Here is a 27,201-nt window from a genome sequence, read left to right as displayed (position 1 = left end):
TTTTTTCGAATGAACAATTTATTTTTCCGGTTTGAATTGTTCAACGTATTGCATTTACAAGTAAAATATATTGAAGTTGTGAATAGTGTCATTTATTAGTTGCGGTCCGGGTTGAGGCCTGCGGGGTTAGAGCAGTTGGGGCCTGGGCCGTAACTGTAGGGGAATGATGACGTGGAGGGGACTTGGGGCCTGAAATGAGGATGGGTTAATGATGCCCTCATTTCTTCAAAAAAGTTTACAGGCCGCACAAAAAAGTACTGTATATTCATATATGGTTGAAGTAATATTTAGGAAAGACTACTTAAGAGTACTATACTATTTGGTTGGGTGGACTGATTGTTAATTCTTATGTGTAAACATTTTATTTGTGGAATTGATATGATTAATCTAATACTAGTATTCTATTTGGATGTTCGGTACTTTAGTTAGTTTGCAAGATTATATCTCACGATTAAATTTATATTATATTTTGATTAATGAGATTCAAACTTAATCTTAAATATTTAGTCATGTGATAATTAGTCATAATCAATCTTATCCTACCAAATAATATCACAATTTAATTCTAAATTATATCTTGCAAAATAGTAAATTAAACACCACCTCTGTATACTTTGTAGAAGAGATCACTAAGAGTGACTCACATCAAAAATTTTTGAATGGGAAGAAAACTCCAACACCATTTACAATAAGATGCATGAAAATCGAACCAAAATCATTCTCAAAGCATAGAAATTTACACAATCACACACCACCACACAAAAACACCTTAAAAAAACTAACATACTTTTATGATTTTATCAATAAAAGTGAAAATACAATGAACAACCATAATCAAACCAAAAACCACATATCACAAGATTATGCAACCTTCAATCCTTCATTGCCTTCACCCAAACCCTTCCCCTCCGGCGACCTCTTATCGCCTCTCCCATCAGCCCCGCCACCCGAGATCTTCGAATTCCGGTTGTTTTCGGGCTCGATTTCCATTTTCCCGGCGGCCAAATCCGATCTCAAATCGGTCAACGCCTTATTCAATGACCCATTCTCCGCTTGAATCACCTCTAGCTGTTTCTTCACCTCCAAACACGCCCCTGCCAGCTGGCCGAACTCATCCGCTTTCTCCGCCTTCGAATCCGCTTTCGCCACGTGTTCGATCCCAATTTTGTCCATCGCCAGCTGCGGCAGCCTATAACCACCCGACGTCCGATCAGTCTGCCGCCGCCGCCGCCCCGCCGCCGTCTCGTAATCACCCGCCGCCGCGCCGCTTTTCGGAACCCTAAGCCCCCACCGGAAATTAACCAACGCGCAATCTCGCAGCGGGAGCGCCGTCGTGGCGGTCAGGTCCGTGCCTCTGACTATTCCGTTCACCATCCACCCCGCCCTCGATTCGACGGCCGGGAAGAGTCCGGCGAACTTTTTGACGATATTCCCCTCTTCGAGTGCCGGCTTTCCCCCCAATTTTCTGACGATGGCGGAGGAGATGAGTTTCTTTACCGAGAAATCGCCTAAATCGGGCTTGAATCGGATGAAGAAGCTAGGGTTTTCGCAGCCGATGACGTTGAACTCGGCGCTCATGGTGAGGGGGCTCCGGATCGGTGAGCCGTAATGGCCGATTCCGGTCTTGAAGATGAAGCTGAAGGGGGTCTCTGAATCGTTTGGGCGGTAGGCGAATTTAAGGGAAGGGCCGGATTCGAAATAGGTGCTGAGGGTTAGCGAGAATTCTTTGGATTCTCCGGCGACAACACCCGATTGAAAGGGGTAATTGAGAATGTTTACGGGGATTTTAGCTCGCAGCAGTGGCGTCCGCTCCTCCCTAAATTTTATTGATGCCTTCATACTGAACTCTCTCTCTCTCTCTCCTCTCTGGTTTTATTGAGAGTTGGGAAGGTGAAGAGAAACGTGGGCTAATTTGTTTAGCCTGCAAATTTTGGCGTATTTATAACGGGAATGACTCTTTTGCCCTTGAGATTTATGGCATTTGTTTGAAGATGTTTGGGGGTGAGGTTGGAATTTCGGGAGCCTTAATGAGTGTGATTATTCGTACTTATAAAATTTTGAATTTTTTTTGATTGAGCCAATTCCAAATTCAAAATGTTTTGGATCCATTCGATTTATATTAGTATGCCGCTTATTGTTTGAATTTCAAGGTTAAGAATCATATAGTTGAGGAGTATCATATAGCAGTCATTTTTTAACGAGTACTCTCTCTATCTTAATTTCTGTACAAGATCAACAACGTGAAATGGAGAACAACAACGAAGGTACTCCAATGACGAGCGGGTCTCAAACTCCCCCGATACCCGTGGGAGGTGTATGGGGTCCGATGTCCGGGTACTACAACATGTACCCGTGGCAGCAGATGATGCCTGGGATGGAAGAAGGGGGAGTATGCCGGGGGGAGGGGGTACCGGCGATGCAGGGGATGCCCGGGGGGGGGTACCGGCGACGAAGGGAACGCCGGGGGGGACAACGTCTATCGCCCCAATTTTGATTTTTCGACTGCTTCTTCGCACACGTCGACCCCAACGGAGGCGTAGTTCACGCAATATGAGACTTTCTCCTTAGAGGAGTTGGGGTTTGATCTTCTCGGTGTTCCGGAAACTCCCGTTCAAACGGGGGGAGTAGGGCGGGGTCGGGGCCCCCCAAAGAAGAAGGGCAAGGGGAAGGGCAAGAGGGTCGGCGAGTCGTCGCAGCCGGGTGAGGACGACTGCTCGGTACGGAGGAAGTGGACGCATGCGGAGAACGTCGCGCTGCCCAAGGCGTGGGTGAGTGTTTGTGATGATCCCCTCACTTCGAACAATCAGAGGATCGTCAACATGTGGGCCAAAATAGCAGCAGCCTACAAGGCATTTTGCCCGGAGGGGAGGTCGCGCACCGGGGAGGAGTGCCGGAAGGCGTGAGACCAAATCAGGGCTGGGGTCTCTCGATTTTCGGGCTTGTACGCCAACGCCCTCCGCATGCAGAGCAGTGGCCAAACGGAGGATGACTGCAGGAGGATAGCGGAGAAAGCCTTCCCCCAGCCCGGGTTGTATAAGGAGTTCACCTACTGGAACTGCTATAAGGTGCTGAACGACTCCGAGAAGTTCCGGGCAGGTGTCGACGCTGGCTGACCGAAGAAGCAACGACTGAACTATACAGGTGATTACAGCGGCAGTAGCAGCGGTTCCCACGACCTCCCCGAGGGTGCTCAGGAGCTCCCGTCCCCTCCATCGTTGGCTCGCCGAACTCGCCCGGTTGGTCAAAGGCGGGCGCAACGGGAGGCGAGGGGGGGCTCCGGGGGGTCCCAGGAGGTCCAGTCGACAGAGGATCTCAAATTCTTCACGCGTCAACAAACGCGTGCTCAGATGGTCAAGATCTTAGCCGATTGGAAGGCGGCAGAGGACCCCGAGGAGAAGAGCTTTCTTCACGCATTGCTCGTGAGCATGCGTGACGATTTGAAGGCCACCGCTGCACGGGGGGTACCGGCGGCGACGGGGGCGACGAAGACGAGGAGTGAGGGAGAGGTCGGGTTTTTTTTAAATAATGCAATTTTTTTTAAAATTAATGTATTAATTTTAATGTACTTTTTTTAAATTAATGTATTTTTTTAATGTACTTTTTTAATTTAAATAATATTATTGATTTTTCCCGTATCTGTGTCGTAAATTTAATTTCGTATTTTGTGTGATTGTCAATTATTATTTGTTTTATATAATTAGGAGTGATGTGGCTAGACTATTGCTGGACTATTTACTTGTACTGATAATGTGACAGGAGGATTTTTAGTGCTGATGATGTGGCAGAAGGAGTTTGTGGCTGGATTATGACCAGGCGAAAATCATTGTGGATGCTCTTACCAGAGACGTTTATTTTTTCTTTCATCCAATTTCATTAACATTTTGAATTTCTCAATATTTTTATTAGTACTATTATGTTATTGTGTTCCCATATCTTGTCTCTCTCTCTAACACTCTCTGAACACACAAACTGGCAAGAAAGTTGAAGTCCCCTACAGTTATTTGAAGATCAAAACTAAAAATCATGTCTTTTTAATGTCACAGTGCTGAATGAATGTAGGTCTCTCTCACTCTCTTCAATTCTGTGGGGCTCTTGGAATATCAAGATCCCGGAAGACGGGGCTGTCAACTCCAACACCCATTGCGTTAAGTCCATTGTCAACATAGACAACAGCTCCAGTGATGGCCGATGCCAGAGGAGACGACAGAAAAGCAGCAGTGTTTCCGACCTCATCTGTTCAATTCAAACCAAACACAAGAATTAGACGAATAACAGCTAACGCCATGTCTCGTTTCTAGGTACAAGAAAGTAACTCACCGGCAGTAAGCTCCTTCTGCAAGGGCGCGTTCTCTAACGAGTAGTTGATCATCATGTCAATAAAACCGATGGCTTTTGCAGCCCGGCTTCCTAATGGGCCTGAAACATCTCAACGACAACGAGTAACTATACAATACACCAGCAGATTGCCACACTTTCGACAAAATCAGATAACTGTTGATTGATTCAATACCTGCGGATATGGTGTTCACTCTCACGTTGTGTTTTCTCCCAGCTTCAAAAGCAAGTACCTACTCCAAGTGAATGGTTGTCATGACATCATGATGCTGTAAGTCGAAAGTCGAAACGAATAAGACAGGACTAAGAGTTTGGAGAACTAACTTGTGTGTCACTCTCGAGAGCAGCCTTAGCAGAGCTCATGCCACCGCCGTATCTGCAAGAAAGGCACAATGTAATGCATCAATCCGAGTCGTTGAGGGACCATATTACAATCGGAAGTCAAGGGTTATTCTTACCCTGGTATTATCCTCTCAGATGCAATGTAAGTCAAAGAAATCGTGGCGCCACCTGCCAACAGGATACAAATCAGTAACAGTAATGAAACGAGTCAAAGAAATATTGGCTAATGATGCAACATACCCGGATTTATGATGGGGAGAAAATGTTTGAGAAGGGAAACAAAGGAATAACTTGATGCAGATATGGCCGCAAGATAGCCGTTTCTTGATGTTTCAAGAAGAGGCTTAGTAACCTACACGACATATTAAGATAAACAGTAATTTCAAGAAAGGAACAATAAAATAAAAGACGGGAAAAAGGAGGGCTAAGAGATAATCACCTCGGGGCCATTGGCAAGCGAATGCACAAGAATATCAATGGAGCCGAAATCCTTTTTCACTGACTCGGCAACTTCCTGCAAGACAATTCCAATTTAATCAAGTGAACTAATTATTATGAAACGTCATTAGTGATCTAAGCAACTCGTAAAATGAAACAAAACTCAAACTTCTTGTTAATAGTATCAAGAACCATGACAAAAAGGTCACTTGGACAGGACAAAGAGTACAGGTTCAAATAGCACCAAAGAAATAATTATTAGTGATACGTAATTCTTTATGGTAAAACCAAAGATGAAGATAACGCAATGGAGCTAAACCTTCACGGTCCAATTAGAAGAGCCAGCATAGCGCTTATTTGCTTTGATCTGAACCATGGTAAAACTATATTAGTACATAGGAGAATTCCAACACGTTTAACTCAAAGTATCACGGATAAAATTCTTCTTACGTCTTCAGGAACATCCTCAGGAGAGTCAAAGACAGCATCCAGTGGGTAGACTTTAGCAATTTCCATCAGAGAACCATCCGGCAGCCTAAAATAAAATATCCCGAAAGGGTCAATAGACAAAGCAAATGAAATTTCTTGACGGACATAAGAGATCATTTCTTACACGCGCGATTCATCAAACTTTCCACGTCGTAGGCTGGTCTCAAAAATATTTAGTGCCTAAAATATTCGGTGATCATTAGTAGTAGTACTAAACTTTAATTTCAGAGAGTAAAAACAACGCTGAAACACTAAGTTCAAATACTTACTGGAACCCATGTCCCGACAAGAATTTCAGCACCAGCAGCAGCAAGAGATTTTGCAATCGCCCATCCATACCCGTTATCATCAGCTATGCCAGCAATAAACGCCCTCTTCCCTGCAAACAATACAACATATGTTAGCAACTAACCTAATTTGCTAGCTTGAATCATTCGTAGATGTATACAAAGAGAATCCATTAATATGAGACCCCAAAAAGAAAACAGTCGATGCAAAACAAAGAAAAGGTTCAACCTCTCAGATCAATGGGCAATCCTGGCAAAGATTGTTTATCACCTCCAGCAGACATTGCTTTTACAGCTTGCCTTCTAGAATTTGAAGCATTGCTGTGGCAGGTTTGGTAGAAGGTGTGTGTAGCAGGTAAAAACGATGAACTCCTAAGCTTTGTCCAAGACGCGCCTTTGGTTTCATTGCCATAACATGGTATGCTCAATCTAGAAGTTTGGTGGGAAGCAGAAACGCAGGGCTTTGCAACCAAAAGTTGCGTGATCCGAGTTGCTGCCGCAGCCATGTCCTTCTAAGTTAGAGATGCCACAAATGATTTTCACAGAGTCAGCTTAACTTTGCATTACATTTTCCCAAAAGAAATTACATCAACATCAACGTCGACATCAAAACCAAACTGAGAGTAAGCTTTCTAATGTAATCAAATCTCATCAGCAATACATTCATAGCTCATTTCAGACAACATCTTGTAGTAGCATTTTATTTTTTTGAAAAAACAAAATTACCTTTCCACAAACAATATCAACATCAAAACCAAACTGAGAATAGGCTCTCTAATCTCATTAAATTTCATCAAAAATACATCCATAGCTCATTTGGGATACAAAAACAACATCTTATAGTAGCATTATATAATCTTCAAAATTTCCCAAAATTAAATTAATCTATCAATGTCCTTACTTTCCACAAACAAAACCTCGCCCTTCAACTGAAACTTCTTACACGAATTAAACTATGGATTATTGCATCGATCAGAAAAACAAAAAAACTCACACATTCGCGGTTTCAACAGCCAAATCACAGCACACATTTTGCACTAAAATCAACAAATAGCTTGTCTTCCTTAGTTAACCTCTAACATTAGGCAAAAAACACAAAAATCCTAACACTAACAATCAATGAAAGAAACGAGAGATAAAAGAAGACAGAAAACAAACAAAGTCCAAGAAATGCAGATTCACAGGGCGAAAAAACAGATCAATTTTACAGAGCATAAGCCACATTCTACGAGCCCATTTTCTCACTCACCTCTCTTGAAATGCACTGGGAGAGAGAAAAAACCTTTCTTGCGCTGCGCGATGGTGTGAAATGTGTTGGTAATTAAGCGTGAGGGTTCGATGAAAACTATGTACGTTTAGTTGAGGCTGTTGAGAAGCTTTGACAGTGCCGCCGCTGAGAGTGAGTGAGCTGCCTCATTCCTCTTGACCTCGTGAATTACCATTCTACCCTAGCTCATAATAATCGTATACTTATACTTAGAACACTAGCAATGGAGGCTGATCGCAAGGGCCATCGGCTATCATAGGCCTCCATTATGGGGAGGAGGCCTATCTCTCACTCCGCCCCGTAGCCGATAGATCGGCCCAACCGATATCCCTTTTTTCTTTTTCTTTTTTAATTTAATTCAATTTTTAATCCACTATATATACCTCATTTCCCATCAATTCAAATTCATCCATTTCCAATCTCAATTTCAATTTTACTTCTCTCCATCAATTCACATTTTATCTATCTTTATCTTATTTTTTTTATTTTGTTAATGTAGGATGTTTTGTTTTTAATAAAATTTGTTTTTTTATCGTATATTACGTTGTCTTTTAATTTACACCAACAATTAAAAGTGAAATATATAAAAATAGTGATGATGTGGAAATGAGATGAGCTCTCATTGCAGAGAGATTGGCTCTGAGATGGACCTGCTGACGTAGCAAGAGAAAACGAAGATAGGCTCTGAAATGGGCTCCGGATAGAGGTCACCACTACTAGTGCTTTTACTACTCCATAAAATACTTTATCCGTCTCATAGAAATAGATTATTTTGGGGATGATACAATACATAATTATAAACAAGAAATAAAAAGAATTTCAAATAATATAGTGGATGGTATGACCTATAAATGATAAAATAAAACATGTTAGCATAAATGGATATGTACTATTTCTATGGGACTGACGAAAAAAAGAAATTGAGCTTATTTCTATAGAACGGAGGGAGTACTACACCGTCCATCATTTATAATCTCATTTTGACTCATCACATATTTTAAGAATTTATTTGACTTTATAAATAAAAATGGGGAAATGAGTTATTGAACGTGGACCTACTTTTATGTATAATGGTTCTATAATATAATCATGTGTGTGTAATGATTTAGTTCAATGGTGTTGTCTACTTATCTAAAGTGAGAAAAAATAAATGAAACCTTAAATCACAATCATCCCGAAATAGCAAAATGATACTCCATCCGTTATGCGGAAGTCGAGGAGAATAAAGTAAGAGATGAAAAAGGTAGAAAGATTAAAAGAAAATAAAGTAAGAGAGAGTAAAGTAAGTGAGGAGAAATGTGTTGACATTTAATAAAAAGTGAAATGATTTTCCTACTATATATAAAACGTACCAAAATGACTCTGAACGGAGGGAGTACATTTTTTCACAGATGCATGGAGTACTTGTGGATTGTTTTGACCTATTCGATTTGGCCTTCTTCATTTATTTCTTGACTTTAGCAAGTGCTTGTGAGTTGCCCAATTGTTGACTTCAACTCACTTCAACTTTGAGTGCTTCCAATGCCGCCACCTAGCACCTCCATGTGGATCATGTCGCTCGGATGTTGGATGATTGAAGGGATAGGCAGCGGAAGCGTGCGTTCTAAAGGATCACATAAAATTCTATTCGCGTAATTTTCACATGTATCATGCTCATAACTTGAATTTAAACATGTTTTAGCACAAATAATCCCTAAAACACGCTTGCTGCGCAGTTAGCCAAATTACCTCGTTGATTCACTGAAGAATCGAAGATGGCTCGCGTCTTCTCCAAGTGAAGATCTTGAGTACTAAACCACGGATCTTCTGACTGGTTCCCGGACTGTAATCTGATATCAGTGTGAATAGGGAGGGGGATGAAAAATTTGGAAGAAAATACAAGTGTATTTTCTGTCTCCTTTATTCTCCTATTTGTAGTTAGTCACATATTGGGCATAGTCAGGGATCTATGGAAGAATTTGGATATGGCCTCCCCCTATTAGTTTTTTACTAATTAAATTGAACCCACAATTTAATACTATAAGATTATATTGGAATATTACGAGCATCCACTACAGAAGTAATATTGCACTGTCCATCCAATTCCGAAATTACAAGTATTCTGGGTTTCCATTTGTTTGTCATCAATTTCCCGTGTTTAAGATAGAAACGTCAATTAATTAATCAATGTCTATTATGAACTTAATTAATTAACATATTATTATCTCCAAGAGTGGACTTAGCAAGAAACGCTTATTTATTATTCATAGAGTAATCAAACTCCAACTAGCTAGGTTCCGAATAATTAAACATTGTTTCGAACTCCTCTTGTGGACGTTATCAAACGAGACTCACCTCGCGCACGATTCAATATAATAGCAATCCTAGCACCGCTAGATATTAATCACCACTACCCAATATACCAGGATTCTTGGGTTGCAAAAAATCCGCACCTTTTGGTAAGTCAAAGGAGTGCATAATCAATACCGTATGCTCAATGCTAACGTACATTGATTAAGAAATTAATTATTAAGACCTCGTCTTTCAGTAGATAGCATAAAAACTCGTCTTGCTGTTAGATCCAATTTAGTGCTATACCACATCAATGCCATCTTATTTCAGTAAGGCTTAGAAATATGCAGACTGACATTGCAACATTTCACGATAGGTAGTCTAGGCCTATCTAGGTTGTGAAATTCTTATTTTTCTTTGTCCAGAACTGATCGTGTTACCTTAAAGTCGACGACGCCCACAACCGGTCTACTAAAACAAAGACTTAGACTTTGTTATGTTGCTTATATATTTAAATATGCAATAAACATCCATTAAATGTAAAACATAACAACATTATGGCAAAAATAATATGTTTTATTCATTTGGAAAATAACATATAGAGTTTTACAGTATTCAATCATTCGAAAGGTGATTTCTAGTATACAAACTCTAACAATCTCCCACTTATACCCAAAACATCTTTCGAGTATACAAAATATAGGTGCACACGTCTAATTCTCCCACTTATACTGAAAGCGAGTTGAGGTCTTGAATGAGTCGAACTCACATCCCTTCAACATGGCGTTTGATCGGTTTCACCGCCAATGCCTTTGTAAAAGGATCTGTCAGGTTGTTCTCTGACGCAATCTTGACCACTTGTATGTCTCCTCTCTGCACTATATCTTTAATGATATGATACTTCCTCTCTATGTGTTTGCTCGCTTTATGAGCTCTTGGTTCTTTCGAGTTTGCCATAGCACCAGAATTGTCACAATAGATGGTGATGCTCCTGGGCAAATTCGTAACCACACCTAAATCCATAAGGAAGTTCTTGAACCATACAACCTCTTTTGCAGCCTCCGAAGCGGCCACATACTCGGCTTCCATGGTCGAATCCGCGATGCATTTCTGCTTCACACTCTTCCAAATTACGGCTCCACCTCCTAAAGTGAACACATATCCAGAAGTAGATTTTCTCGAGTCTTGATCAGAGTGAAAATCTGAGTCAGTATATCCCAAAGGACAGAGCTCGGCTGCATTGTAAACTAGAGCATAGTCCTTAGTCAGTTTAATGTACTTGAGTATGTTCTTTACGGCAGTCCAATGTCCTTTGCCCGGATTCGACTGATATCTTGCCACCATGCCAACAGTAAAGCAAATATCATGCCTTGTACAAAGCATAACATACATGAGACTTCCAACTGCCGAAGCATATGGAATCCTTCTCATCTCTTCTATCTCAGATGGCGTTTTGGGGCATATCTCTTGAGATAGATGGATGCCATGTCTAAAAGGTAAGAAACCTTTCTTGGCATCTTGCATGCTAAAGCGACTAAGTGCAGTATTGATGTATGGTTCTTCAGATAAGCACAACATCCTCTTTTCACGATTCCTAAGAACCTTGATCCCGAGGATGTGTCCCGCGTCTCCCATATCCTTCATCTCGAACTGGTTCGACAACTAAGTTCGTACTGATGACAACATCTTTTTATTGTTTCCAATTAGAATAATGTCATCTACATATAAAACCAAAAACACAACATTCCCCTTTTCAACCTTTTTATAAACACAGCTTTCATTTGGGCACTTTTTCGAATCCAAACTTATTCACAGTCTGATCGAAACACTGGTTCCATGATCTAGATGCTTGCTTGAGGCCATAAATGGCCTTCTTAAGCTTCCAAACCATGTGTTCCTTGCCCTTCATGGCATATCCTTCGGGTTGTTCCATGTAGATGGTCTCCTCAAGACTCCCGTTCAATAACGCAGTCTTAACGTCCATCTACTACACATCCCAATCCATGTAAGTTGCTATAGACAATAGTATTCGGATCGATTTGAGCATGGCCACCGGGGAGAAGGTCTCGTCGTAATCGACACCTTCCCTATGGGTATACCCCTTGGCCACTAGTCTTGCCTTAAAGACTTTAACTCGTACATCGGGTCCACGTTTACGATTGTATATCCACTTGCTCCCAATGGCAGTACAGCCTTCGGGTAGGATGGACAAATCATAGACTTTTTTGTCTATCATAGATTGTAGTTCCGAATCCATTGCTTTCACCCATTCGCAATGATCGACATCTGCTCGCGCCTCTACAAAGTTCCAGGGATCTAATACATTGTTGTCCGAGGAGTGATCCATAGATTCCCCCAAACCAATGTATCTATCGGGCTCATGAGAGACCATTCCACTGCCGCGCGGCACAACAATACTTGGAGTAGAAGTTGAAATTTCGTGAATTGTTTGTACGCTAGGTACAGGTTCTTGGTTAATGGAACTTGTGACAGAAGTTAGCTCGTCAAGAGCCACTTCACTGTTGGGTTTATGATTCATTATATAATCTTCCTCTAAGAATGTCGCGTGAGTACTCACAATGACTTTCTTATCTCGGAGACTATAGAATTCATAAGCTTTCGATCCTCTAGGGTACCCTATAAACACACATACCTCCGTCCTTGATCCTAACTTAGTTGGATCCTTTTCCAATACATGAGCCGGACAACCCCAAATCTTGAGATGTGCTATATTAGGCTTGCGCCCAGTCCACAACTCATAAGGAGTAGTAGGTACGGACTTTGACGGTAAGTTGTCTAAAATATGACTTGCAGAAAGCAAGGTATGTTCCCAAAACGAAATAGGTAGTCGTGCAAAACTCATCATCGACCGGACCATGTTCAACAAGGTCATATTCCTTCTTTCAGCCACGCCGTTCTGCTGGGGCGTGCCCGGCACGGTCAGTTGGGATTCAATTTCCACCACCGATAAGTAGTCTAAAAATTTGGCACTGAGGTATTCGCCTCCGAGATCAGATCGTAGGCTTTTGATACTCTTTCCATGATACGTCTCCACATATGCCTTAAACTCTTTGAACTTGTCAAAAGATTCAGACTTGTGGCGCATCAAATAGACATATCTGATTTTCGAGAAGTCATCAATAAAAGTGATGAAGTATCGAAAACCACCTCCTGGCTGTGTTGACATTGGTCCACATACATCCGTATGAACGAGCTCAAGTACTTCCTTGGCCCTATTGCCCTTAGTCTTAAAAGACCTCTTGGTCATCTTGCCTTCTAAGCATGATTCACACTTATGAAAATGTTCCTTCTCTAGACATTTAATAAGGTCTTGTTCCACAAGAGAATGGATCCTCCTTTCATTGGCATGACCAAGTGTAAGGTGACATAAGTACGTTTCGTTCATTGAACTTGAAGGTGCTTTTCTTTTCTTTGAAATTTTCGATGTTGTATTGAGTTCAGACTTGCGATTATTAAACTGTATAGATGTGATTGTGTACAGATTGTTTTCCATGATACCATGACAGATATAAGAACCATCTTTCTTAATAACATAATTGTCATTAAAAGAAATCGAATATCCATCAAAAACCAATTTAGAAACTGAAATTAAATTTCTTCTAAAAGAAGGTATCAACAAAACATTCTTCAAAATAAAAAATCTATCAATACTAAAACGCAAATAAACGTCTCCCACTGCAACGGCCACCACTTTTGTAGCGTCGCCCAGCTGGACTTCGATCTCATGATCATATAGCCGTCTTGTCACCTACAATAAGTCAGGATCAAAACAAATATGATTAGTGGCTCCAGTGTCTATGACCCAAGTATGAGTAGATGTCGAAGTCAAACATGACTCGACCACTAGAGCTAGGCGCATAACTGTAGCCTTGACCTTTTTAGGAAAATCTGGCTTCCAATGCCCCTTCTCTTCACACTTGAAACACTTCCCCGAAGGCTTCTTGTTATCCTTCTTCTTATTTCCTTTAGCAATCTTAGCCGTAACAGAGTTCGGTGCCCTCTTCTTTCCTACACTAGGCTTAGAGCTAGAGGATCGAGGCGCCAAACTCAACATGACTGCCTTAGCCTGAACCATAAGGTCCTCCGCCGACTGAAGTTCAGTCAACAACTCTGCCAAGGTGTAATTCCTTTTGTTCATCTCGAAGTTGAGTTTGAACTGCTGGAAGCTAGGGGGAAGACTCTGAAGGATAATTGTTACTTGGGACTTGGGATCGATCGTCCCTCCCAAAACCTCAATTTGATTGAGGTGGCCCATCATCTCGAGGACATGGTCCCGCACAGATGTGCCTTCCTTCATTGTCTTCGTCATGATACTCCGAACGGCTTGAGACTTAGCCGTTCGATTCTGAGTAACAAAAAGATTTGTGAGATTTTGCATAATCTCGGTGGCAGTTGCCATGGCAGAATAATGATGGTTGAGTACTGAAGACATAGAAGTCAACATGTAGCACATAGCCATCTCATTCGCCTTATGCCACCGTCTATGCGCATCTCTAACTCCTGCCGCGGCGTTAGCCGCCGGCACTGGAGGTCGTGGGGTTGTGAGCACAAAGCTGTACTCTTCTGCTGTGAGAACGATGTCCAAGTTTTGTTTCCATTCTATGTAATTTTGGCCCTCGAGTTTGTTTTCTTTAAGAATTGCAGAAAGAGGATTGAATGACATCTTGACGATTTAGTTTGCACTGCAAAATAAAATATTTACTATTTGTCATAAACTTATGTAAGAAGTTTGAGTAGATTAACCATAATTTTCAAAATCTTACAACTGTAAAATTAAAATTTTGTACCCTCCATAAGAGGTCAATACGCATTAAAATTTTACAATTTTACTGGTCACAACACCGACGAATAGTCCAGAGACCACATAATGGCATGGCCGCCTAATGTTGCCTAAGCAAGACCACCAGATTTAGCATTACAATATCTTATTTCTACAACACATTCCCATTACAATGTTCATGTGTTGCTAATAAAATCAAGCTATCTCATAAGTTCTGTGTGAACTCCTGAATCTCGTAGTTTCTTAGGATTATTGTCCCCACATAATGGGTGGCGATAATATTGGAAACCACATTCCGGTTCATACTATTTATATTCGAGAAGTCCTCCCTCATGAACTTACTATTTCGTATGATTATTGTCCCCACATAATGGGTGGCGATAATATTAGAAATTAGCTTCATAAATTGCAGACCAATCGATGGAGACCATATACAAACATTAAGTTCGTAATTATAACTTAGATATTTGGGTTATGATTTTTCTTTAATTATCCTTAGCCTTGAGGCAAATAAAGGCTTAATTAAATTCTGTTGGCATTTAATTGACTGGATAATTAAATCTTTCGTTATCTTTTAGTATCTTACTTTAGGAAATTAATTGTTCTAGAATTTAATTCTTATTCATGTCTTCTATAAGATATTCTAAAATAAAGAAATTATTTAAATCTTAAATAGACATGAAAAATTAAGTTCATATTATTTCCATGTTCAAGATAAAGAAGAGAAATTATATTATTATATTATTTAATGTATTCCTATATATCTATCCTTGTTAGGATTCTAGATATATAAATATTAGAAAACTATTAAATTATTCTTGTCCATATCATCTAGGAATCAAAATAATATTATTTATTTCCATAGATATAGTCAATAATTCAAATATTCCTAAAATCTAGGGAAATCTTCCCAAAATATTTTATATCCATTAAATAATAATTTAATGATATCCTTTAATTAATTAATTAAATAATCATCAAAATAATCCATCATCGATATCTCGTCGCACGAGGTTTGCGCGAACGATGAACGACGAATACCCGACGAATACATCGCCGGATCACGACGGACACGTCGTGTTGGCCAGCCGCGCATAGGTGGTGCGCTAGCTCTCGGCCGCCCGGCTCGTCGGGTGTCGGGGATCTCGGCCAGCAGGTCGTGCGGTAGCGCGCCTGCTGTCGGCCGCCTGGCTCGTCGGGTGGCACGATTGCTCGTCGCCCGTCTCGGTGCCTCGGCCTGTAAGACGCGCAACCGTGCGCATCGGGCTGCGTCGGCTCTGCGGCCAGCGGTTCGCCTAGTGGCCGACCGCTCTCGGCCAGGCGTCGCGTCGCCACGTCTCGGTATCCCGAGACCCGATGCTTCCACTGCGTGAGCCAGCGACGCACACACAGGCGCGACGCTCTCGGCCAGGCTGGTTCGGACGACCGGGACCTTCCGCCTAGGGTTCTCGGCTTGGCGGCTGGTGGTGTCTCGGTGGTTCTCAGACGAACCGCCACGCCGCGCTAGCTGCCGCCTTGTCGAGGTTTCCGGGCGAGAACCGCCTAGGGATCGCGGTCTCGGTCTGCGACGCGCACGAGCCCACGCTCATCTGCGCGTCGCCCCGTGATCGTGAATTCCTTGGCTCCCACTCAATTTGACGACCCTATCTCGATTGCAAGTTTCGTACGATCAAAAAATTCAAGTTCTTTGATTCGATAGTTCTTGAGTTCATCATGCATAAAATATAAACAAAAACACCAAGAACATGCTTCGCAATCAAATAACACATAAATACATGAATTTCGCAAAATTTAAATCCAAATAATCAGAGCCAAAGACTGGCTCTGATACCAATCGAAAGGGTAGGCAGCGGAAGCGTGCGTTCTAACGGATCACATAAAATTCTGATCTATTTAGCAGATTATTTAGACAAATTCTATTCGCGTAATTTTCACATGTATCATGCTCATAACTTGAATTTAAACATGCTTTAGCATAAATAATCCCTAAAACACGCTTGCTGCGGAGTTAGCCAATTTACCTCGTTGATTCACTGAAGAATCGAAGATGGCTCGCATCTTCTCCATGTGAAGATCTTGAGTACTAAACCACGGATCTTCTGACTGGTTCCCGGACTGTAATCTGATATCAGTGTGAATAGGGAGGGGGACGAAAATTTTGAAAGAAAATACAAGTGTATTTTATGTCTCCTTTATTCTCCTATTTATATTTAGTCACATATTGAGCACAGTCAGGGATCTATGGAAGAATTTGGATATGGCCTCCCCCAATTAACTTTTTACTAATTAAATTGAACCCACAATTTAATATAAGCTTATATTGGAATATTACGAGCAGCCACTACAGAAGTAATATTGCACTGCCCATCCAATTATGAAATTACAAGTATTCCGGGTTTCCATTTGTTTGTCATCAATTTCCCGCACTTAAGATAGAAACGTTCATTAAATAATCAATGTCTGCTATGGACTTAATTAATTAACATATTATTATCTCCAAGAGTGGACTTAGCAAGAAATGCTTATTTATTATTCATAGAGTAATCAAACTCCAACTAGCTAGGTTCCGAATAATAAAACCTTGTTTCGAACTCCTCTTGTGGACGTTATCAAACGAGACTCAACTCGCGCACGATTCAATATAATAGCAATCCTAGCACCGCTAGATATTAATCACCACTACCCAATATACCAGGATTATTGGGTTGCGAAAAACCCGCACCTTTTGGTAAGTCCAAGTAGTATATAATCAATATCGCATGCTCAATGCTAACGTACATTGATTAAGAAATTAATTATCAAGACCTCGTCTTTCAGTAGATAGCAAAAAGACTCGTCTTGTTGTTAGATCCAATTCAGTGCTATAATACACCAATGTCATCTTATTTCAGTAAGGCTTAGAAATATGCGGACTGACATTGCAACCTTTCACGATAGGTAGTCTAGGCCTATCTAGGTTGTGAAATTCTTATTTTTCTTTGTTCAGAACTGACCGTGTTACCTTAAAGTGGACGACGCCCATAACTGGTCTACTAAAACAAAGACTTAGACTTTGTTACGTTGCTTATACATTTAAATATGCAATAAACATTCATTAAATGTAAAACATAACAACATTATGACAAAACTAATCTGTTTCATTCATTTGGAAAATAACATATAGAGTTTTACAATATTCAATCACTCGAAAGGTGATTTCTAGTATACAAACTCTAACAAGTTGGGTTTGTTGTGTGAGGGTTTAACATGGTGAGTCGGTTTGCCTCTCACTTACTCTCTCATTGATTCATTTAGTCCCTCTCTCTGTCTCTCTGTTGGTGATTAGGGTTTTCTCCCCTTCTCTCTCTTTTTCTCCGATCTCATCTCCGACCGTTCTTCTCTTCTTTTGCGAGTTCAGAATGGTGACATCTCTAATAGAGTAACCTTTTCGGTTTCCTTACGAAGTCCGACGCTAGGTTGGACTCTTTATATGTATGATATGCTAAGACGAGGAGATCTCGTCGATTCCTTGTGAGATTCGAGCATCAATGAGTTTGATTGTGGTTTCCAAGCGATGTTGAGTTGGTCATCGTGTGCGGTAATCGGTGAAATAGAGTTTCTGGGTTTGGGCACTTCCGAGTTACTCACCTTGTAGTTGTCGTTGGTGGATGAGGATCTTGGCTGGTGCAGTTATGTGTAACCTGAGCAATTGTTTTTGCAATATTACTGACTTTGTCTGTGTCTACATCTTTTGTACCGATCCTTTAGGATATGGTGGTTTGTGTTACTAATTCTCTATCAAGTGTGCATGTGGTATTGTGGTACATGGTAGATGACGATGACTTGAATTGATCATGATTTAAATGTATCTAGGGGTTCTTATGGTATCTTGCTTTGTATCCGAGTTAGGGTTGTGTAATTAGTGAATCCAAGGTAATTTGATCCATATAATAGAAATATAAGGCTGTTTTATTGGACGAATGTAATATTTATCTTTAAACATTTCAGTATATTTTTATTATTTTTAGTAAATATATTACATATTACATTGATTTATTTAATTAAAATTTTATTAAAAATTTAACATAAAAAATAGTACTAGTAAAATTATTATTGATATAATATTTTATTGTAAGTACATTACTTATAATGTAATTTATTGAAAAATTAATTTAGTACTAATGACTATAGAATCATAAATGCTCTTTTATACCTGATTATTGAAACGCAGTATTGGACTTTTCAGTTCACCAATCCAACGTGGAACTAGGTGACTAGATGGGTACCACACATTTTACCTTTGCATTAATTTTATGCAGACTTATTGTGTGATTGATTTCAATGTTAGGAAAAATGTAAAGTGGAAAGGAACAACCTATCCTATAAAAATCCTTAGAGTGTCCACTATAACACGCCCGCGGCTATAGCCGCGTTTGGGGCGGAAGCGGGGCGCCTTATAGTGGCGGAGTTGTCCGCCCCGGAGGTGGACGCGGCGAGGGGGGAGGGAGGCGGCGGACGCGGGATAGCCGCGTGCGGGGCGAGGACGCGGCGATGGAGCTATAGCCGCGCCTACAGGCGCGGCGCCTATAGTGTAACGAGGAAGAAGCAGCGGCTATTCGGCGCGAATTTTTTTTATTTTTTTTTACATTTCAATTCACCTATAAATACACCCCACTTCATTCATTATTTTCACACCATTCAAACACAACATCTATACAAATTTCTCTCACTACAATTTGGGGTCGGAAATGAACAATTTGTGGAGAGACAACTGGAATGCTCTGATTCAACAGGTGCAACAGGATGTAGCGGCCCGTTTGGCGGAGGAGGCGGAGGATGCGGAGGATCCGATCCCTCGCACCATTACTCATCGGCGGACAATCCCACGAGACCACGTCGGTGCTCACCAACGTTTAATGTATGATTACTTCGTGGATAACCCCCGTTATCCACCCGAGATATTCCGCCGGAGATTCAGGATGTCGCAGCGGCTGTTCAACTATATAGCGACGAATTTGGCGGAGCGTTACCGGTGCTTCACCCTCCGGCGTGATGCGTCTGGCCGGATCGGGCTGTCCACACAACAGAAGTGCACCGCTGCAATCCGACAGCTTGCCTACGCTGGACCAACGGACATGTTCGATGAATACCTACAGATGGGTGAGACGACTAGCCTCACGGTACTTAGGCAGTTCTGTAAGGGGATCCGAGAAATTTTCGGTGGGGAGTTTCTACGGAAGCCCAACCCGGATGAGTGTCAGCGCCTACTTGATATGCACGGGTCGGTGCACGGCTTCCCCGGAATGTTAGGAAGCATCGATTGCATGCATTGGGAGTGGAGGAACTGCCCTGTGGCATGGAAAGTCCAGTTCACTACTGGATTCAAAAGCAAACATCCAACGATGATACTGGAAGCCGTGGCAGACTACCGTCTGAAGATCTGGCATGCGTATTTCGGCGTGGCAGGTTCGAACAACGACATCAATGTTCTTCAGTCGTCGCCTCTCTTCAACGAGGAGTGCCGGGGGGAGGGGCCAGAAATCAGCTTCGTAGCCAACGATTCGCAGTATAGTAGGGGCTACTATTTGGCAGATGGAATATATCCGCGGTGGCCCGTATTCGTGAAGACTGTCCGCCAACCGGTAGGACCGAAGAAACAATATTTTGCGCGCAAACAAGAGAGTGCTAGGAAGGACGTTGAGCGGGCTTTTGGTGTCCTCCAATCGCGGTGGGCTATTATACGGTGTCCGGCACGAGTTTGGCACGAAGATGATGTCGCGAATATTATGTTAGCCTGTATCATATTGCATAATATGATAATAGAAGATGAAGGATTTGCGGCAGAGCGATGGGCGCCGGAAGAGGGTGCAAGTACAAGTCACGGTGTCGCCTCCGCGCCGATCCAGATGGGTGTACCACGGAGCAATGAATATTTGATCCAACGCTTCGCTGATATGCGTAGGACCACATCACATAACACACTGCAGGTCGATTTGATTGAAGAAGTATGGGCACGTAGGGGAGGTAGTGGCGTTGTGTAAACTTGGTAGTGATTTGTACTAGATTCAATGTAGTGTGTGATTTTAATTTTAATTTAGTGTGTAATTCTAATTTTAATTTGTATTGTATTTGTATTTTTTTTTTAATTTTTTTTTTAATTCGTATAGTCGGCCTTTCTTAATCCACTAATTAGAGCCCGATAAATTTGTTAATAATTACTTGATATATTATAAAATGAAAGTTGATTATAAAATTTTGGGGCTATTGGAGTTGTCCACTATAGTGGCGGAAATAGAATTTTGGGGCAATGGATAAAAAATTGGGGCTATGGACAAAAAACTGGGGCGGGGCTATTGGGCGTGTCCACCTTATAGTGGACACTCTTAGCTTTGGGAGGTGAAAAATCCTGGACCCAGGAGCTGGTGGAGGTGAAAAATCTTGGACCCGTTCCTGCGGGGCTGGTGGACCCATTGGGTCCCACCTTGACAACGAAGCGCAGCTTGGTAAGATGCTTCACCTCTGACCGTTAGGCCGGGGGTCCGAGTCACTTTAGGGGTAGGTGGGGAACCACCGTCGATCCTCTTAAAAAAACCTATCCTATAATCCAGGTGAGGAAATAAGTGTTGTCTTTGTTGTATGGTTAAATTTGTAAAGTGTTGTGATTGGTTCAATACGCAGCATAAAATGGCAGTTAATTTTGAAATCACAATTACATCTCTAATAACCTGGTTGGTGTTGTGATCGTTGATGTGTAAATTAGAGCATGATTTTAATATAAAAAATTATTCAAATTCAATAATGCAATAATAATAATAATAATAATAATAATAATAATAATAATAATAATAATAATATATTACTATTTTGCAGGACTATAATTTTATATGTAGTGATAAGGGTTTAGGGTTTAGGGTTTAGGGAACCCATAATTCCAAGATACAATTTAGGATTGAGTTGTGCAATTATTTTAGTCATAGGGGGTTAGCTATAAATAATTATCCCATGATTATCCATCTATGATTGAGTTGTGAGGTTGAATCTTATGAACCAAACACACTACAAATTTAATCTCGAATACAATCTTGCAAACCGAACATCCCCAAAGAGGATATGTTTGTTCAATTCTACAAAATAAAGATGATGGGAATAATTCTACTTATTAACTATTTACTGAAATTATGGGAAAACTGGATAAGTTCCCATAATTTTTTATAGAAATCCATGGGTTCCATCATAAAACCAATTGGTGATAGGAGAAGGGACCCATGAGACTTATATACTAGTTTCAGTTTTCTCTTGACACCGATGTGGGACAGTTATATATTATATTTTTAGTTTCAATTGCCAACACCCTCCCTCAAACCCTCCAAGGCTCCAAGGTTTTTTCTCTTGACACCGATGTAAGACAGTTATATATTATATTTTTAGTTTCAATTGCCAACACCCTCCCTCAAACCCTTCAAGGCTCATATATTATATTTTTAGTTTCAATTGCCAACACCCTCCCTCCCTCAAGGCTTTTTTTCTAATCGATTGGACAATCAGTCCAATTTTTTTCGATCGGTTGGGACCACTTGGCCCAAATTTTCAGCCCAGTTATACTGCTGGGTCAGTCATTTTTTTCGGTTTCAGCCCAGATATACTGCTGGGTCAGTTAAATATGACCCACAGTCGGCGACCCGCTCTGATACCATGATAGAAATCCATGGGTTCCATCCTAAAACCAATTGGTGATAGGAGGAGGGGCCCATGTGACTTATATACTAGTTTCGGTTTTCTTTTGACACCGATGTGGGACAGTTATATATTATATTTTTAGTTTCAATTGCCAACAATTTTGTTAGGTGTGGTTTAAAGACAAAATTTAAGTATAGTATTAAATGGTTTGTATCCTATAGGCTATAGCAGCTAATTAGGTGAGATCGTATTTTATGATTCAACACTAAAGTGTAGCTTCTGTCGTTGGTTTTATTTTTAAAATTAATATTTATTCCATCCAATTCCCAACAAAAGATGATTCATCTCTATAAAAGGAAAAATTACAGTACTGGTATTTTTTTTATCTTGGCATGTAAAATTGTTACTCCAGTATGTTTCTTTTTCTTTAATTTGTGTAGTTTTTCGGATTCATTGCAAATTTACAACACAATTTGTGCAGGTTCTTTATTTTTTTATATGTTTTTGGACCGATTACATATTACTCCTTCCGTCCGCCATTATGAGTTTCATTTCTCGGCAGCATGAGTCTTAAGAAATGTTAAGAAAAGTAGGCGGAAAAAAGTTTGTGGAGTAGAGGTCTCACATGTATATATTAGTTTTTAAATGAAATGTGAGTAGAATGAGTTAGTGGAAAATGAGACCCTGTTACTATTTTGATAAAAGTGAACCGAGACTCCTATTCATGGACGGAATAAAATGGAAAAACGAGACTCATATTCATGGACGGATGATTGTCGTCCCGATTTAAATTGGTGTACATATAATTGATGAATAAATAATTAGGCTATCCACAATAGCGCCTAGCGCACCGCCTAGCCGAGCGCCGGCGCTAGGCGGTCGCTAGGCGAACCATTGCAGCTTCCGAAAACCGCCGAGCGGTTTTTCAGAATTAAAAATCGCCTAGCGCTAGGCGGTCGACGGGCGCTGGGCGATGCGCTGGGCGATCCGCTCGGCGCCATTGCAGCGTCGAGATCGCCCAGCGCATCGCCCAGCGGTTTTTTTGTTTTTTTTTTAAATTTTCGAGACACTATATATACGCGATTTGCACTTCATTTTCATTCGCACCACTTGTATTAACGAGTACTCTCTCTATCTTAATTTCTATACAAGATCAACACCGAGAAATGGATCTAAACAACGAGCCTAGTTCAGGGACGAGTGGTTCTCAAACTCCCCCAATCCCCGTTGGAGGCGGATGGAATCAGATGCCCGGGTACTACAACATGTACCCGTGGCAGCAGATGCTACCCGGGATGCCGACCGGAGGGAGTCCGCCGGGGGGGTTCCCGGCGATGCCGGGTTGGGGACCCAATATGCAGATGATGCCGGGGTGGGCACCCAATATGCAGATGATGTCCGGGGGAGGTTCGGCGACGCAGGGGACGCCGGGGGGAGTACCGGCGACGCAGGTGACACGGGGGAACGTCTATCGCCCCAGTTTTGATTTCAGCACTGCTTCGTCGCACACATCGACCCCAACGGATGCGCAGTTCACACCGAGCGGTTTTGATGAATTTTTGTTGGCGGATTTGGGGTTTGATAGTCTCGGAGTTCCGGAAACTCCTGTTCAAACGGGGGGAGCAGTGCAGGGTAGTGGCGCCCCAAAGAAGAAGGGCAAGGGAAAGAAGGTCGGGGAGTCGTCGCAGCCGGGTGGGGATGACCCCACGGCACGGAGAAGGTGGACGGACGAGGAGAACGTTGCCCTGTCAAGGGCGTGGGTGAGTGTTTGCGACGATCCTCTTGTTTCTAATAACCAGAGGATCGTCAACATGTGGGGCAAGGTAGCAGCAGCCTACCAGCGATTTTGCCCGGAGGGGAGGCCACACAACGGGGAGGATTGCCGGAAGGCGTGAAACTGAATCAGGGCTGCCGTCTCTCGATTTTCGGGTTTGTACGCCAACGCCCTCCGCATGCAGAGTAGTGGCCAAACGGAGGACGACCGCAGGAGGATAGCGGAGAAAGCCTTCTCCCAGCCCGGGTTGTATAAGGACTTCACCTACTGAAACTGCTATCTTGTGCTGAACGACTCTGAGAAATTCCGAGTAGGTGTCGATGCTGGCTGGCCGAAACGGCAACGATTGAACTATACCGGGGATTTCAGCGGCAGCAGCGGTGGTTCCCACGACCTCCCCGAGACGGACCAGGTGCTCCCCAACCCTCGTTCGTTCGGCCGCCGACCTCGCCCCATTGGGCAAAAGCGGGCGCAACGGGCGGCGAGGGGGGTCGCCGGGGGTTCCCAGGAGGTCCAGTCAGCATCCCCCTTTGACCGCCAGTCTACAGAGGATCTCAAGTACTCCGCGCGTTAACAAACGCGCCAGATGATGGTGAAGACGTTAGCCGAATGGCGAGCGGCGACGGACCCCAGGAGAATAGATTTCTCTTCACATTGCTCGAGAGCATGAATGACGATCTGCGTGGAGGCGGCAGCGGCGGTGGCAGCGGAGGCGGCGGTGAGAGTGTCGACGGAGGCGGCGGAGGCGGTGGCGACGGAGACGGCGGTGGCGACGGCGACGGCGGTGACGGTGGCGACGGCGACGGCGACGACGGAATCGAGGGAGCCACCAAGTGATTTTTTTTAAGTAATGTATTTTTTTTAATGTAATTTTTATTATTAATGTACTTTTTTAAAATTTTAGTACTTTTTAAAATTTATTGTACTTTTTAAATTTATTGTACTTTTTTTAAAATTAAAATAGTATTATTAATGTTTCCCGTATATGTCTCGTAAATTAAATTCCGTATATTGTGTTATTAGTGATGTGGCTATTGATGTGGCTGGGCTATTTATGATATGGCTAGGCTATGGCTGGGCTATTTCTGATGTGGCAGGAGGATTTTTAGTATTGATGATGTGACAGGAGGAGTTCGTGGCTGGGCTATGGTTGGGCTATTGCTGGGCTATCACCACGGTGGATACCCTTATGCAATTAATTAATTATTTTGTGAAACAAACTGATAATTGTCACTTTAGTTTTCCTTTGGAATTGGGGCTGTTTCTTCATGTCATGCAGTATAGTCCATTGATAGGTTGTGCACGTGACTGCGCTGGATCTCTCCAAGATCACGTGATAACCCAGATTCAACCGAAATTCAATTTGAGCGCGCACCATGGGAGTATAAAGTTTATAAATTCAAGAAGAACCCAGTAATATGGCCTAATATAAATACTGTCCCACAATCTTATCGATATTAAGTTGCAAGCCCCCTTTCACCATAATTCTCGACTACAAGCTCTCCCTCTTCCAGTCTTCCCCCTCTCCAGCTACAATTAATTGGTATTTTACTTTCTATTCTACTCGTTGTAGCTTTGCTTCTACAATTCTTACTCGCGAGTTTTTAGGATTTCCATTTCCCCCCCAATAATTTGTTGTAGTATTTAATTAGGAGAGCACCGTTTTTGGATATGTGAGCTATGGATTCTCGCAAAAGAGGCAGACCTGAATCCTCTTACGGCGGCGCTTCCAAGAAATCTAAGACAGGTAATATATACTCGGGCTTGAAGTTTCCCTAATCTCATCAACTTTGTTTGGAAAGATGGGCCGAAATTGCTCAATTTTCCCCAATGATTAGCTCAATTTTCTCTTCTTTTTTCATTGTGAAGCTCTGGTAAATGTGTTTCTTGCTTATTCTTTGGAGTTGTAAGTTTTACGTAATTGATTGCAAGTAGCTATGGTTATTAGTTGTTTGATTTTTCTAGAGAAATTGAAAATTTATCGTTTTTGGCGGGAAAATATGCAAAGGAAAAGAATGATTGGATCTGTAATAGTAGCTGTTAATAAGAAGTAGTCAAGATAATAACTCAATGCGGTTGTATTGGTTAACTCTTTTTTTGTTGTTGTTGTGTTTTTGGCGGCATAGTTATGTTATGGATTGTGAATTGTTGAAGAGTTGTCTAATGTTGGGTGCAAAGTAAGTTTCATTGATATTATTAATACGAACTCTAACTGAGAAGAAGTAATTATTAATGTTTTGCAACAGAGAGTGACTGGTTATCAAGTGGTATAGGAAGTAGACTGAAGCCGTGCAAGAATATTTTCAGGTTACCTAATCATAATATTTGAAGTTTTAATACTCAACAAGTAGGCAGTGGTGTTAGTTTTCAATACAAGTTGGTACTTGGTAGAATTTCTCTAGCAATCTGGTTATAGCGAGAGTTTTCTGTCATGAACAAAAGTTCCATAACCAATTTGCTTCCTTGATTTTAGCAGATTCTGTTAGCTTATTTCTACCTACTACACCTCATTACACATCTAGAATCTCAGCATTCAGCAGAATATCTCAATTCATCTTCTTTGTTATTGGCTACAAAGCTGTTCCGGGTGCCATCAAAACTAAAATGTGCATCAAATTCAAGACGGAAGGAGGCTGCATGTTTGGTGACAAATGCAGCTTTGCACACGGGGAACGGGAGCTCATTGCACCATCTGACCGTGGTGGTGTGGACCTATGCCTGGCAGGTTTAGTGGTGGTCGAATGAAGCCACACATAGATAAGTGTGGATGCTTCCCTGGCTGGCATTGTGGTCGGAAAAGGAGGAGCGTACTCAAATTAAAGCGGATATACCAGGAAACGGGGGTCAAGCTATTAATCAGAGACCACGAGAGGGATCCTAATCTCAAATACATCGAGCTTGAAGGTGCATTCGACCGAATCGAGGAAGCCAGCGAGGGGAAAAATTGATAGCAACTCTAAGAAGAAGCTCTGCAAGAACTTCACGAGAGGGTCGTGCATGTTTGGGGAGAGATGCCATTTTGCACATGTCGCGGACTGAGGAGGAGTTTTTTTGGTGTGCATTAATACTTGTAGATATGAACATGTAGCAGCTTTGGTTGATTGAGTAAAATAGGTTGTGTTAATGCATCCTTCTGTTCAGTAACGTAACAAAAACACCACTTGTTCTAAGTTTTAGAAGTGGCTACTTCCATTTTATATGTCGCTATAATTTTAAATCACCTTAAAACATTTTCTAATTTTTTCATTGCATTTGGCGATAGGGTCCTCGGTCTTGTGAATCTCGTCTAGCATATCTCGCACAAGATCTCCCACATATCTTCTTGATTTTATTTATTTAGCATATCTTCTATTTTAGTTAGTTATTTTTATGCAATCTTTATCTTTATTGAGTCTAGTTAGTATTCTATAAATTAGAGGTCTATGTACTCTTTTATTCATTGAGAAATAAAGTATAATTACTTGTTCTCATTCCCGGTTCTGGCGGAAATCGCCCCCTAGCACCTCAACTAGGGTTTATCTTGTTCTCCGTAATCGTTCTT

General features: G+C 41.7%; 3 protein-coding genes across 6 annotated transcripts; 1 reads left to right on the top strand and 2 right to left on the bottom strand.

Moving 5' to 3' along the window:
• Positions 1–861: 861 nt before the first annotated feature.
• On the bottom strand, positions 862–1,839 carry LOC121749239. The gene has a single exon (XM_042143827.1). The coding sequence runs from the start codon at positions 1,837–1,839 to the stop codon at positions 862–864; it is 978 nt and encodes a 325-aa protein (XP_041999761.1).
• A 2,131-nt stretch (positions 1,840–3,970) lies between these two features.
• LOC121748867 (enoyl-[acyl-carrier-protein] reductase [NADH] 1, chloroplastic-like) lies at positions 3,971–7,336 on the bottom strand. Of its 2 annotated transcripts, none has more exons than XM_042143420.1 (13): positions 7,141–7,336; positions 6,121–6,403; positions 5,874–5,983; positions 5,729–5,784; positions 5,566–5,650; positions 5,435–5,482; positions 5,117–5,191; positions 4,918–5,029; positions 4,794–4,845; positions 4,660–4,711; positions 4,511–4,568; positions 4,318–4,416; positions 3,971–4,233 (listed from the first exon to the last, which is right to left on the bottom strand). In XM_042143420.1, exons 2-13 carry the CDS (start codon positions 6,395–6,397, stop codon positions 4,076–4,078), a joined length of 1,182 nt encoding a protein of 393 aa, XP_041999354.1. In that variant the 5' UTR covers positions 6,398–6,403; positions 7,141–7,336; the 3' UTR covers positions 3,971–4,075. The 2 variants fall into 2 exon arrangements, with proteins under 2 accessions (XP_041999354.1, XP_041999355.1); XM_042143421.1 differs by having other exon boundaries at positions 6,121–6,400.
• A 17,795-nt stretch (positions 7,337–25,131) lies between these two features.
• On the top strand, positions 25,132–26,810 carry LOC121747646 (zinc finger CCCH domain-containing protein 14-like). Of its 3 annotated transcripts, none has more exons than XR_006039248.1 (3): positions 25,132–25,203; positions 25,313–25,407; positions 26,239–26,810. XR_006039248.1 is itself a non-coding variant. In XM_042141723.1 (3 exons), the coding sequence occupies exons 2-3, from the start codon at positions 25,341–25,343 to the stop codon at positions 26,403–26,405; spliced, it is 336 nt and encodes a 111-aa protein (XP_041997657.1). In that variant the 5' UTR covers positions 25,132–25,203; positions 25,313–25,340; the 3' UTR covers positions 26,406–26,810. The 3 variants fall into 3 exon arrangements, 2 of the variants coding, with proteins under 2 accessions (XP_041997657.1, XP_041997656.1); XM_042141723.1 differs by having other exon boundaries at positions 26,137–26,810; XM_042141722.1 differs by having other exon boundaries at positions 25,148–25,203; positions 25,302–25,407; positions 26,137–26,810.
• Positions 26,811–27,201: the final 391 nt, after the last annotated feature.

The sequence above is a fragment of the Salvia splendens genome, chromosome 9 (assembly GCF_004379255.2).
Source record: "Salvia splendens isolate huo1 chromosome 9, SspV2, whole genome shotgun sequence".
Classification (NCBI taxonomy): domain Eukaryota; kingdom Viridiplantae; phylum Streptophyta; class Magnoliopsida; order Lamiales; family Lamiaceae; genus Salvia; species Salvia splendens.
Note: the sequence above shows the minus strand (reverse complement) of the source record. Positions and strands in the feature narration are given on the sequence as shown.